The sequence below is a fragment of the Leucopleurus acutus genome, assembly GCF_964270905.1.
Source record: "Leucopleurus acutus genome assembly, chromosome: 9".
Taxonomy (NCBI): Eukaryota; Metazoa; Chordata; class Mammalia; order Artiodactyla; family Delphinidae; genus Leucopleurus; species Leucopleurus acutus.
In genome coordinates, this window is record NC_139144.1 from 43,501,691 (window position 1) to 43,516,842 (window position 15,152).

The 15,152-nt window shown below is 38.1% G+C and overlaps 1 protein-coding gene across 2 annotated transcripts in view; it reads right to left on the reverse strand.

Annotated features, from left to right (window-relative positions):
- SCIN (scinderin) overlaps positions 1–15,152 on the reverse strand; it is a gene marked incomplete at both ends in the record, with an annotated part of 78,550 nt that overhangs the window by 24,184 nt on the left and 39,214 nt on the right. For both annotated transcript variants that reach the window (XM_082845946.1, XM_082845945.1), the window contains 5 exons: positions 3,485–3,606; positions 6,024–6,239; positions 7,066–7,154; positions 7,557–7,689; positions 9,874–9,966. In XM_082845946.1, the coding sequence (XP_082702072.1) occupies positions 3,485–3,606; positions 6,024–6,239; positions 7,066–7,154; positions 7,557–7,689; positions 9,874–9,966 (653 nt within the window). The remainder of the gene's footprint in view (positions 1–3,484; positions 3,607–6,023; positions 6,240–7,065; positions 7,155–7,556; positions 7,690–9,873; positions 9,967–15,152) is intronic.

Here is a 15,152-nt window from a genome sequence, read left to right on the forward strand (position 1 = left end):
AGAAATAAAGAGACAAAGTGATTTAATTCTAGTTTGTCACCTTCAACTCTGCTTCTTGGATTTAACCTATTTACATCCCTGCATTGAAATTATCACATAAACTGGAAAGCTGTTTAATTTGAAAGCTAGTCTTCAAGAGGCATTTTCTAAATGCCTCTTTGCTACCTTTTCGGAAGTTTTCGAAGTTCTGCAAACCATACAATATTAACAAACTGACATATTTAACATCCATGATATTAAATGACAAAAACTCACAAGAGGACTCAAGCATCTAACTTATATTCTTGATATCTCAAAAAGCCATACATTCTCATCACAGAAACCTTGAACACATCAAACTGAAAGAAGAAAACTAAATGACCCCCTCCCCCAGCCCCAGTCCTAGCCCAAAGGTCATGACTATTAAAAATGTGACATCTTTTCATCTTGTTTTTCTCTTTGATTTCTTTACAGTGAGGACCAAACTTGTCCTCCTCCTAAGTTCCTTATCTCAGCGAATAAAACACTACCTGCCTGTGCACATACCAGAAATCTGGGGCCACCCTTGACTCAGTCATCTTCTCTGTTCTCTGTAACCAGTCATTCAGATGTCAACTCGTTAATACTTTGCACACTTGCTCATCCTTTCCCTCCCTTACACTGAACTCTGGCCATATCATCATTCAGTTGGATCATTGCAACAAATTCCAAATGGCCTCTCTGCCATCAATCTCCCACCAGTCCATTCTTCAGATGTTAACCAGAATAATTTCTCTAAGATGGAAACCAGTCATGTCACTCCCCTGTGCGAACTCTTTGACTGGCTCCCAATGCCCTGAAAATAAAGTTCATCTTCCCCAGGATAGTTACAAGGCCATTCACTATTTAGCTCCTTCTAATTTCTCTGTTTTTATCTTTTGCTCCTTAACTTTGCTCTAGCCATATATCATTACTAACCGAGTAGAGCACGATTTTCCCTGCATTGCTAGGAAAATCTTCCCTATTTTCTTGCTTTCATTGCTCCCATTTTTATCCCACTTAGATGTCGCTTCTAAGAGCCCTTCACCAATAGCCTAGGAGTTAGCTTGAGTGTCTGTCCCTAATTCCCCAAAGATCACTCAGCTTGGTTTTATCTTAAACCCTTCATATTTCATTGAAATGCCTGATAACCATCTTTCTCTCTTTTAAGTATAAATTCTTGGGCAACGTTTTGGCTGTTTTTTTTCACCACTGTATCTTTAGTATCTAGCTCAGTGCTTGGCACATAGAAAGCGCTCTATGAATACTTTCGTACGATTGAACGAATAGTTACTGCGTTTAAAATTTACGACCTGATTTAATCTGTTTTAGTTATATCCACATAGTTATTGATATGGACTACAAATTGCTAATTCCTCAAAACATTCTCTTGAATTACTTATTTAGTCTTTCTTCTTTGATCTGAGTGCTACAATTAATTATATTTTTTACATACCAAAAAGAATTAAGAGGAAGAACAAGAAACGGAATGTAAAAGAAAAGCTGACTTGGAACAATAAATTTATCCCTACAAATGCCACGCTTTGCACACACTTCTCTGAATTAAAATTTTAGAAAAGGAAATTGCAAAATAAGGACACAACTTCTACCAAGGTATAGCTGCACACAGGCCTTAAAGAGAGCTGCAGATCAAGGTGTGAAATGTTGCTTCACCAGTTACAAGAGTTGTGACCTTGGGTTAAATTACTTAATCTGCCTAAGTCCTCCTTCCTTTTTTTTTTTTTTTTTTTTGTGGTACGCGGGCCTCTCACTGTTGTGGCCTCTCCCGTTGCGGAGCACAGGCTCCGGACGCGCAGGCTCAGCGGCCATGGCTCACGGGCCCAGCCACTCCGCGGCATGTGGGGTCTTCCCGGACCGGGGCACAAACCCGTGTCCCCTGCATTGGCAGGCGGACTCTCAACCACTGTGCCACCAGGGAAGCCCATCCTCCTCCCTTTTTTATCTTACCTTTCACTTGAAAATAATCTGGTTGTGAGGAAGAAAGATAATATATGGAAACATCTAGCACTTTGCTGGCACAAACATGCTGCTCAAATAAATGGTTACTATGAAGATGGCATCTTAAACATAGAGCTAAATAGCTAAATACATTCATCGGTGACAGGATATGATGTGACTGTGGAGTCAGAAATGTCCCTGGACACAGTGGTTCTCATTAATGCCACAGTGTACATTAGAATCTCAGGAGTCCTACCACCACCTTTATTTGGTATAAAGTGGGGGCCAGGCGTTTGGATCTGTGAAAAACTCTCCAGGTTAGTATGTGCAGCTAGTGTTGGGAACCACTGCCTAAGGCAGTGCCTGTCAATCATTAAAGTGCATATGAATCATCCTGAGATCTTGTTCAAATGCAGGTTCTGCTTTAGTGGGTCAAAGAGAGGGCCTGACATTTTTCTAACCAGCTCCCTAGTGATGCCCATGCTTTTGGTTCACAGACCACCCTTTGGGTACCAAGAACTATGGGATAGGGAAAATCATCTCATCTCCTTTACTTGGTTAAGCTCAAGGCACTGGCCAGTATAAGTGTTAAGTGGTCACACTGTGTGGACAGATGTCTCTGTCATCTGGTGGGACACTCACCAGAGAGAAATGTCACGATATCAGCAGACACCTAAGTCTGCATATGTTCAATATGTTCCCTGAAGATTGCCATCACCATGTAGGCAAAGGCAGGATCCTGCTTCACCCTTGCACCTTTGGCCTACAGCCCTCAGCTTTAAGATCTTGTTTGAAAATTCTTTTATTTTTCTCAGTCTTCTCAGAAATATTCTACTTTTCCTGATTTCACTTAAAAAAAACTTTGAGAATCCCCGTCCCTTTGGAAGAGTCCAGCATGCTATGTGTACTTCACTTACTTGGTTGGACACTCCGCATTGGCAATGACTCTCTCTAAGTAAACTTAACCTTCAATTAACTCAAGTCATTATGCAAAAACCATACGAGATATGGATGCAACGGCATTTTTCTTCATTACTGCTATGAATTTCATGAGGACAAAGAATAAGGATGCATCAATTTGAGGCCTCTGGAGTATGAAATAGAATCATAAACTATACACATGCCTTAGAGGATTTGCATCATTGAAATGTTGCAGCTCCAGTCAAGATGGGCTCTGTGAATTTTAACAAGAAGACATGGCACCTGATGCCAGTTGGAGTGTTAGCTTGCATAGGAGATGAGTTATTCAACTGTATATCCACTAAAGGAACACTACCCTTGGGCTATCAAAACCTTTCTCTTAGGTTAGAAAGGATGACACTTATCTAACCCCTCCTGCTTGTGGACAGCAGCTACAGAATACAGTCAAAATCGTATCGAAAGAATACTACTTGCATGTTATACAAACCTCACTGGCGTATTTATAGGATAATTCTACCCCCTATTGCATGGAATTTAATGAAATTTAACTTTGGAGCAAAATGTGACCTCTACGGAACTTGAGATCTTATGAAAGAGGGAGACTTACCAGGTGTAGATAATCTGTCCCCTGGGATAAGTGTAGAGTATGATGTAGCAGTCGCCACCATAGAATTCACCGTACGAGTTTCGTTCAATTTCGATCCTACCATGGTTTTCCACACGCCAAATCTAAAAGTAATGAAATATGTGTACCCAAATCAAAATTTTCTTGATCTAATGATACTTCTCAGAGGTTTAAAAAACATTTTGGTTTAGATCTGTCATTAAGCAACTTTTAAATTACTTTTCTAACTAGTTTACAAATTAAGCAACAGGAAGAAATTTTTATCCATTTGGCAATTTGGTTATCGACTTTTTAAGCCCTTCTAGTTCTTTTGTACCCTTCACAGTACTTAGCTCAGTTCTGAGCCTGTTGATCAATAAATACGTATTGTTTGATCGATTAGTGAAAATAACATGACACTCTAGTGGAATAACAAACTGAAATATTCCGCTCAGAAATACATCTCTTAACGTACATAAAATCTGTCATCAATTTGGAAGTAATTTTTTTAAAATGTCTTTTTCCCTGTGTTTTAAGCCATGAGACTATTGTTTTCCCAGGTAAGAGTGGCAGATTGTGACCAAATAATAAAAATACCAATTGCATGACTTCTGTTTTCAAAAGCCACCATCTAGGCATGAGACTGATTAAGATAAAAGCAGGCAGAACTAGTTATTTTCTATTTCCTTATCCTCGTCACAGATTAAAGACACTTTTAATTAAAGATTAAAAGTTGGCGAGATGAGAGTTGTAAATGAAACGGAAAAGTAACACTTGAGTGAGAGACTGCAGGCACTAATGAGTGTGAGCACCGTCCTGCCTGGGTCCTGGGGAGGCTCAATATGGACCCTTTGCTTTCAAATAAGGAGATAAGCAAGTGCAGAAGAGCAGTGCAGAGTTTTCAGAGAGCAGCCTTCCCATGCCATCCCAGAGGAACAACGGCAGCATGGCCTGGCTAAACCCAAAAACCTAGAGAAAGCTCTGGATGTTAATATCCCTGGGATGGCATGGGAGGGCATCTCAGAGATGCTGTGCCCTAACGTGGAGACTGCAGCTGGGACACACTTGGTGCTGGGAGCCACTTTTGCCATGGGGTCTGCTGGCTGTGTTGAGCTCCAGAAAAGGATGTCTGAGCAGGAGACAGACCCAGCCCCAGAAGCTAATACCCCTCTGACAGCGATCATGGTCAGGGGCAGAGTGGGGGGGCACTTCTCCCTTTGCAGTTCCCACAACCCCTGCACAGCTTAGATTCACACTTCATGTCTCTGAAAAGAGAAAAAAACTTTTAAATCTTTTTACTATATACTTTGGTCCAAGCATTGTGATAAGCTCTGGGAATAGAGAGATAAATTATTCAATTCCCTCCCTCAAGGAACTGACAAGAGGTCTGGGAGGAGAAACCTGTATGTAAATGAACAATTCTGTGGTACTTATATGATAAATTCTATGAAGAATATTACTTATGGCTTGAGCACAGAGAAAGGTCATTTCAGTGTGGAGGGAAGGCTTCTCGGAAGAGGGGCAGCTTGTGACTTAACGGAGTTACAAAGGAGGAATGGGAATGTTAGCCAGATGGCACAGGGGAAGAGTGCTCAAGGCTGTGGAAGGCTGAGGTGCAGAGAGCAAGGGTCAATCATGGAGGTCCGGAAGGCCCACCTGAGGATGGACGTTCCCAGGAAGACTGTAGAAAGCCAGCAACATATTCTAGAATGGAAGTGACATTATCCAGTTTCCCTTAAATTAGATGACCCAACAGCAGATTAAATGTCAAGAGATTTTAGTTAGGGAGAATTCTTAGGAGGGTTTTAACAATTTTTGTCAAAAAATAGCAAACCGGGCTTCCCTGGTGGCGCAGTGGTTGAGAGTCCGCCTGCCGATGCAAGGGACACGGGTTCGTGCCCCGGTCCGGGAGGATCCCACGTGCCACAGAGCGTCTGGGCCCATGAGCCATGGCGGCTGAGCCTGCACGTCCGGAGCCTGTGCTCCGCGATGGGAGAGGCCACAACAGTGAGAGGCCGGCGTGCCAGGGGAAAAAAAAAAAAAAAAGCAAGCAATAACAAACAAACTCAATTTGAATGCTCTAAAAATATCTGTGATTTTGGCACATGACACATGCCCAATTTGCCTTTGTGAATGCCTCTACGGTGCAAGGGAAGGACAAACTTATGTAGTGGGTGCTTTTGGAGCAATGCGCCCTCACTGGACAATCCCAGTTGCAAGAGCAGGAGCATTTCTGGACCAGGAAACAAGATGGAGATGGCTGGGTTCCATGGAGGCCTCTAAGGTGATAATTAGGTGATCTTGCACAAATCGCCTAACTTCTTAGAATCTCAGCACACAGACTGTACATTAGGACTGAAGGCCAGACAACAGCTCTTCCAGCTTTAAACTCCCTGGTTTAATATACAGTCTTGAACCATTTTTATTAATAATAAAAATTCACAATTTACACAGTTTGTAGTTTCCTGAAGTTATATTTCCACATATCTTGCCATAAATGGGCTTGACAAGGACAAACAAATGAACAAAAACATGTAAATACCTCCACTTTGCCGGAACCATCATCCACCATATTATGCTGGGCTGCCATTGTTGGAGAACTGTGTAATTTTGAGGCGTCAAATGGAATTTGCTTTATTTGAGCCACTTTCTCTGTGACATATACTTTCCCAAAGCCATCACTCTGATCTTTATCTCTCCAGTCCTTAAAGAACTGTTTGAAGATTGGTGTTTCACCTCCTTCTGGAAGAACTTGAATCTGAAATTTAAAAAATAATAATAATTATCAACAGAAAAGTAAGAGACCAAGGAAAAACATTAATCTAGTAGTGGAGAAAAAAACTGAGGAAATGCAAAGATGATGCTGTTTTTTGTGATGACAGATATAAACTTGGAAGCTGGGATCCTTAACTGAATGCAAAAGGGAAGGTTATCAAATACGAAGCTAAAACAATGCAACCTGGCTTTTATTTTTTCTTACAGCTAAAGTAATTGCCACTGAATCTGGATGTTTGAGAGAAGAATAAAGTTATTTTGTATGTTATCATTACAGTCAAATAAGTTTGACTGTTTTCCTACACTAGGTTCATAAGATGTCTGTGACCTGAAAGAAATGATCTCGTTGTGTTACTTGTGCCAGGACATAAAAATGAAGAGCAAAGATGAGGCTGAGCGATTCAGAAAAGAAGAGCAACTATCCAGTGTCTATGTTGATCTCCATGAAGTCAAATATTCTCTGGGCATTAGTCCATGTCTATACAAATTGCTCTAAGGAATAACTGATAAATGCTCTCAGCTAATTCAATTGTGGTCGATCATCTTGACTTAAAGGCTATGGAGGAAGTGGATACACGTTCTTATTCTCATCACAAAGTCCCGTGGAAGGTCTGATCTCCAATTTCTGCAAAATTCCATCCTCCACACAGATGTAGTTCTAGGGACGCATGATACAGCATGGCACACACGTGAGAGTGACTTGCGTGCATACGTTATTTTGAACCAAATTCTTTCATGAGTTTTGTGGCGATGTCATGAGCTCCCATGTTTAAAAGCATTTTTTCTAGCCAGTTCATTTCTACACATACCTGAGTATTAGTAGAATAATGCATTTTTTCTAGGAATTCTTCAGCTGTCTTCATGGCAGCCTTTCTCTCCTGCCGATTAGCATCTCTACCTAACATGCAAGATATATGAAAGAGACAGAATTTCAGAGAAGCAAGGTATTATATGATTAAGAAATATTTGTGCACCAAAAAATAAACAGAATTATAATTGAATTTAACTACAACCCTGAAAGAATAGCAAAATTCTCCTAGTATACTAAATATATTTAACAATATTGTAATGAACACTCGGCATAAAAAAGATTCTTTTTATAGTGCCCAAAGGCTTTCTTTCTCCCCATCATCCCTGGTAAATAATGCTGGTAGGAAGAAAATATAGGTTTGATGTCTGCATTTTACAGATCACACAGAAATGTAAGACTTTTTTAAGTTAGAAAAGATGTTTTATTGACCTTTCCGAAGAAAAATTTATAAATCTGAAGTATGTCAACAATACCAATGGCATTTTTTACCTTTCCATACAAAAATCTGTTTTGCAGCACCGTGGTCCAAAATGAAGCATTCTTCAGAAAGCAGCATCGCCATGGAGAAGGGGTTTTCTTCTGCCACCATGCTCAATTTCATGGAGCCACTGGCATCTGAAACCTAACATGAAAACCATGAGCTTGCTTGGGGATGATCAATATGTTCTAAACTCTTTGATCATGGTGATGGCTGCACAACTCTGTACATGTAATAAAAACCACCGAATTGTACACTTTAAATGGATAAACTTTACAATCTGTAAATTATATCTCAACAAAGCTATTTCAAAGAAAACAAACAAACAAAAAACCCCATGAACCCAGTTATACCCTTAGAAAGGCTTTTTTAAAGTCCTTTGGGATTAAAAGTATTACTAATAAAAAGTTAAGTTTCAACACAGAAAATAATAATGATAATAATAATGGATAAGGTTTGTGGTGATTTCATATATACTAGGCACCACACAATGAACTTTAACAAGATTATTTCTTAATTTTATGAATACAACAATCTTTTAAATAGGTAATAACCTTACACTCACTGCACACAAACAGAAAGCTGAAGCTTAAACATTTATTCATTCAACATTTACTGAGTACTATCATATGCCAGACACTGTGCTAAGGAAGGCGTTGATACATTACAGTTTATGCTTACAGATTTTTTTCAATATGGGGCCTGTAATTTACCTCAATTTATTTAAATACTTCGTGTAAATTATCAAAGTAAATATCATCTGTCACAAATAAAATTGTGTCACAAGTAAACTTACCTAGACTCTTGACGTTTGTAAACGACTACAGAATATATATGTTTTTAAGTTTCAGGGGATCTTACAAAATTTGCTAAGTTAGAATTCATTGTTTTTCAAAGGCCTAGTAGGCTGCAAGGTAATCCACCTGGGCACTTGTTAAATATGCAGATTTGAGGGCCCTACCTAGATCAGTGGTGGGGTTTTGCAGCACTGTGGTAGGGCTTGAATTCTGTATTTTTAGAAATCACCCTAGGTGACTCTGCTTCCCAGGTCTGTTCAGCAATCCCAAATTAAAGTATTTTCAAAAGAACTTTAGAGTTAGATGTATGCAATACGTTAAAGATCCACTAGAGGGAGCATTGTTTCAGCATTAACATGTTCACATTTTAAAATATTTCCCTTGTCCCATAATGCTGTCCAAGAAGCAGAACAGCTTTATCTGATGATGTGACATAAAAGATATTTGTTAAACTGTTGCAATTGGGTTTTAGAAAGAGTAATAAAAAATAAGCAGCAAAAAGTCTTTAGAATAACAATTTCTGTATGGCTTATATTAAAATTATCAGTATTTAGGAGTGGTAACCACATTTTCCTTTGTCATCTAGGAGGAAAAGAATCTACTTCCCCTCCCATTCTACAAAAAGGAAGTTATTCTATACAAGTTAGTAACTTGATCTTCATTTAAAATCACAGCGTGTCTGAGCCAGAAGGTCCCTTTAAAGAGCAGCAAATATAATCCCTTCTTGTAAGAGATGAGAAAACTATTCAGTTCTGCAGGGAGATTAAGGTCTGCTCCAAATCACATGCTTAGAAAGTTACAAGGGGAGGGAACGCTTGAAGGATTCCATCTGAACTGTCTCCTCAACTGGTACATCTTGTGGATTTTGTTACCCTGAACAGCAATAAAATCATAAAATTGTGGCGTTGGAAGGAACCTGAGTAATCTAATTTAATCTCTCTCTTTTTTTTTTTTTTTTTCAGATAAGAAAACTAAGACCCTGAATGGCCATGTCTTGCCCAAGGTCACCCAGGCAGTCCTTCCCACAGAGCTGACATGGAACTAAGTCTGCCAACGCCCAGGACAGTTTTTACCCTGTTTCCTTCCAGCGGCTTGATTTGATAGCCTTGTGTTCATAACAAAGAAAGCCTTCATGATGGCTAAACAGGATATTTTAAATAAGGGGATGATTTTATAGCTTATGAAGATTTTATAAGAAAAAGCTTACAAAGTTTTTTTACTTCATGAAGGAAACATTTTATTGAATGTAATGTATCAAAACAGATTGCTGCAAACTAATACAGCAACAATATATAAGTTTATTTAAATCACAGCAAGTTATTATTTGTTGTTTTTAATAAAAATTTTAAAAGTAATAGAAAGAGGAATTTAAATAACAATGCTAGAGCAAAGAACGGATTCTGCCCACACATTTCTCTTTGAGGGCAATGAGGAGAAATGCCATCTGTAGCAAAGAGTCCCTCCCAGTACAGGCCCCCCCAGCAGCTTCCAGTCCAGTAAAAACAACAGAACTCCCTAACAGTGAACCCACCATGTAGAGTTTAGCCATTTTCCTGTTAGTTATGTCTGCTATCATGTCGTCATCCTCTTCTCCATCCCTAAGCTCCGGCTTTTCCCCTAAAACCTGGGGAAAAAAGTACACAAATAAAAGATAAAGACCTCTCATTAATGGTGCAAAGTTAAAAAAAAAAAAAAGTAAAACAGCTTACATATCTAAAGTCATAGATTATAAAATATTGGCAATCAAAATGACCAGGCTCAGACATGTCTCACCAGTCATATTAAATTGTCCTTTTACCATGGGTCATATCAATCAATGGCATTTAGTAAACAGTGAGTTTGCTGGTGATGTGAAGGAGAAAGTGAAATCCCAAACTTGAAAGTGTAGGTCTCCGTATTATTGAAAACTAGGAGGAATTAATTAAAATTTCAGTTCTACGTTCAGTTCTACAACAGAATTTCTTCCATGACCTCTGCCTCTAGCAGCAATTTATAGGCTTTATTAATTTATTATCACAAAGACTTGGTCAAAATTACTATCTGAGGGTAGGGTACTATGATCATTATTGATTTAGACGAAAGTGTAAATTAACCACACCATGCTTTGTTTCCTGCTGTATTTTTGGCATAGAATAAATGAATGTTGAATGAATGAATGCATTTACTTATTCTTTGCATATCTGATGCAATCCAAAAGTTCAAGTAAAGCATTTGGTAGAAAATACATTTGAATCTGCTTTGAATTTCTGTACACCAAAATCACAAAAAAAGTCTATAAAGCACCTTAATTAATTTAATTAATTGACAAATATCATAGGATGTTAAGGATGGGAATCAAATATAAATTTATTGAAAACAATGTGATTTTTATAACAATACATAGATATAAATTCAAGTTTAGAAAATACAAAGAAGCTATTCACTTAGATTCAATAAATATTTAATACACAATGAGATTCCTTGCATAATGTGCTTTATAGTCAGTATTCCTCACAATATATTATGTGAAAATGTATACTGCTGAATACCAGACAACAATAAAAATGTACATAAATTCTAATCCTTGCATGAGCATGCCACAGCCTCGAGTTTAGAAATAAATTAAAGACTTACTTCCTCTCAGAATATGCCCATCTTTTTGTTTATACAGTGATCATAAAACCCTTCAATTACTGACCACACTAAATGATTATAATATAGTTTTTCTTTTTTTTACTAAAAGGATCAAGACAAAAATTAAAATACAACCAAAAGTGCTTATTTTTAAAAAACAGTTTTACATTGGTAGAAATATGTGTAACTTATAAGAGCAGTGAAAGGTCTCATATACCCTTTAGAAATTCTACTTCAACCAAGACAGTAGTTTGGAATCAACAGTTTGGGTTAAGGACATATTTAATACTGGGAAGTCTCCCAGTGGACTAAGTCTGAGATTTGGGACATACTCGAACTTTTAATTTTCAGACAACAATTCCCATATTAGCTAGGGATCTTAGCCTCTCAAAGGACTGTAGCATAGTTGGGAATTGAACCCAGGGAATTTACCAGAAACAGGCTTAACTCCAGAGGTACAGGGAGGCTGTATATTGTCAGATATCATTTTAAAATTCAGTTCATCAACTAAGCATTTACCAAACACCTCACTGGGACATACAAAGGAGTTTCCAACCACCCTGCACAACCCTTACAAACTTTACATCCTTCCTAGAAAGAGGAAAATAGTTTAATACGTTCACCTTATCAACTATGCCACACATTTTGATCTTTGAAATAAACTGTAAATACAGCCTTTCTTTTTCTCTACAGGTAGGATAATGTCTAAATTTTAAAAACCCATTTTAGGTTTCTCAAGCAATGAGCATTTAGCTCATGTAACCCTTTGTGTATGAAATAACATATACTTTGACAATCTAAAGAAGAAGGCGAAGAGAGAATGCTTATCTCAGGATGTTCCATGAAAGTTTCATCTGTTGTTCTAGCCAAGTCCTGCCCCTCCAGCTTGGAGCCCCCCTTTCCTTCAATTATTTTCTATAAATTTCTACTTAAAAGTACCAGCATCCTCTAACATGCTCCAAACTTACCTTATCTCTCCACAAAACTGACGATTCTCAATGCTCTGTTTGTGTCAGTGAATCTCTATTCCTCTATTCACCTGGACTTAAAATCATGTCGTTAGTTTTGAATACCTCCTGTCCTCTACTTTGAGTCTCCTAGCCTCTTAGTCATTAAATTCTCCTTCTTTATGATGATGTTTAGAGTCACTGTTTCCCATCTACATTCATCCCCACCCTAATGTAGTTCTTCATCACCCAAGTCACGGCATATGCCTACTCCTGTCAATTCCCTCTTGCATTCAGTCCCCCCTCATCTTTTCATCCAGAAAGTTATCCTGGACAATGGCTGGAAGGCCCATCTTATTTCACTTTACTCCAATGCTTCAAGAATATGACTCCAGATAAAGATTTATATCTTTTATCTGCGGCAGTGATTCTTAAGGTTCAAGCTGCTCAAGCAACATCTGAGTAACTTGATAAAATACAGATTCCCAACTGCCAGCTATTAAGTCAGTGGATCTGGGGTGAAGCCCAGGATTCTGCACTCCAGATGATTTTGAACTGGATGCTTACTGACAGAGCCCCAACTCTTCTCTCTGGATTCCAAGGCTCCTCAAGAGGCTGGATGTGACCTACTTGGCATTATTTCCCAGCATCTACCAAGTAGCCTTCTCTAATCAAGCTTATGTTTCCCATGTCCACTGGGAGCCATGCACTTTCCTTCCCCAGGGCTGTACCTAATGCTCTATGTAACTGCTACCTAGGTAGACTGGCTATGGCAGAAGCAAAACTGAACAATTATTCTTTGGTTGATTCAGTTAATTATAATTAGCACAGTAATAGTTACCACTCACTGGATGTCTACCGTAAGTCACACACTGGATCAGGAGCTTTAGACACATGTAATTTAAATCTTATAAGAGCTCCCATTAACCAGATACTGTTATTATCATTTTACAGAAAAGGTCACTGATGCTCAAAGAGGCAAAGCAATTGTTTTCTCAAAGCTGCTAAGTGTTGAGACTGAGATTCTGGTATAGGTCCCTTTAATGCCATTTCTGTAACTTTTAGAATAATTGGCTGCATACTTTCCTAAATCAAGAGAAACTAGGCAAGTCTTTGAAATGGACAAAAAGATTCTTTCCATGGATGGTGTCTAAAGGACCCTTCTGGTGATCTGATGTTACAGAGGTCTGCACCTTTCCTTCTCTTTGAGTTATATTTTAATCCAGTAGAAGACTGATAGCAGCAAATGATTTTGTCCACAGAGATGCACAGGAAATTTGTCTGGTGGAGATGAAACTAATTTCTGCCATGTGAAAGAGGCCAGTTTTGCAGTTACTAGCAAATTCATTTCAACACTGATTGCCCATACCTTTGTCTGTTCTTTGGATCATCTTTGAACTCATTATAATATCTTAGTTGTTTTCTTAGTGAATGACTTATATGACATGTTTGACATGGTTATTTTATATTTGTCTGAGATTCATGATTTTACTTCTTTGAAAACTATCCTTTAACACATAGTACCCCACTTGTCTAAACCACAGATATTGGAATCTATCTATATATTTATTGCCTTTTACTACGTTGCATGTATTCAGCTAACACTTTTCAAGTCCATTATGTGCCACACTAAGTACTTTAAAAATTTAATATAACCGATGCTTACACGTTACTATGTACCAGACACCATTCTAAGCACTTTACATTTATTAAGTCATTTCATCTTCATAACAAGCCTATGAGGTGGCACCGTTATTATCCTATTTTATGCCTGAAGAAACAGACTAAGTAACTTGACCAAGGTCACGCAGCCAGTAAGTGACGAAGTTGGGATTTGAACTCTGGCTCCAGAGTGTGTGTTCTCAACTAACAGGCTGTACTGCCTCTTCTAGATACTTCAAAAGATCTTCACTTAACTGTTTAGGCCTTGTCTCTGAAGATAAAGCAGAAGTTTCTTCATAGCAGAGACTGTACAGGGGCCACATTTATTTCTCCCATTCGGATCAGAACAATGCCAGCAAATACCACAGGTGGCACGCGTCCTATACACTATGGTTACGGTGCTCTACCTTCCTCTCCACGTAGCTTTCATCTTTCTCCAAATCCTCTCTGTCTACTCCCCTTTCCTCTTGGTTCTGCCTATGCTGTGGGCATTAAAGGTCAAAAGAGAGAAGTTCTCTCATCATATCAGAGTGCTGTGGAAGCAGGCAGCCCTTAAAGAGAAGACACAACAGGGTGCAACAAACATGAAAGAGCTACCGAAGAATGTAAAATAACAGAGCAACAATACTTCTTTACCCGTAAAACTGTCAAAGGTCAGGAGAAAACTGACTGTATCTAGTGTTGGGAAAGATTCAGTATTCTACCAGGCACCCTGCTGAGAAGGAAAACTCTTAAAAGTGATGACCAGTAGGTAACAGAAACCTTAAAAGCATACCTATCATTTAACCCAATTATTCTATCCTAGTAGTTTATTCTAAAGAAATAATTTAAATGTATGCAAAAAATTAATTTAATGAATATTCACCACAGCATTATATAATAAAAAATGCAAACCACCTAAATGTCCAACATGGAAGGAACTGATTAAATAAATTAGGCTATATCCGAACAATGGAAAACTATACAGTCATTATAATATCAAAAATTAGTTGATTATCAGGAAAATCTTCATAACATTTCAAATAAAAATCTAGATTTCAAAGCATTATCTACGGTATGAACTCTTTCTTGTAAAAGCACAGAGCTGCATATGTGGAAACAAAGATTGGAAAAAATTTGGTCACTCTTTTTTCAAAGGTGGGACTTGGGGTGATATTTTTCTCTACTACAACTATACTTTGTAAAATTTCAACAAGAAAATTGTATTTTTCTTTAATAAATAAAACTGTAAAAACTTATATTAGAAAAAACGCTGACCTCCTGAATTTGTTTTGCTCCCAGTAGAATAAACTGCAGTATTTTATTACTTCAAATAGAGATAATATCACTTCATTTTAACTTACAGTCTACCTTAGGCTTCTGCCTCAGCCTAATCCACTCAGTTCATCAAAGATAGTAAATATTACTATCTGCTCTAAGACATTTTGATCAGAGAAGCATTTGTTAATGTAAAGACCTAGAAGGAGCCAGCAGGGGCCCAGGGTTCTTAAGTTTTTAGCTAGGAAATTAAGTGGCTCCAAAGATCGCACAGTCTATTTTGTTACAGATGGGATGTGAATACAAAAATGGGAGCATCTATATCTTTTCC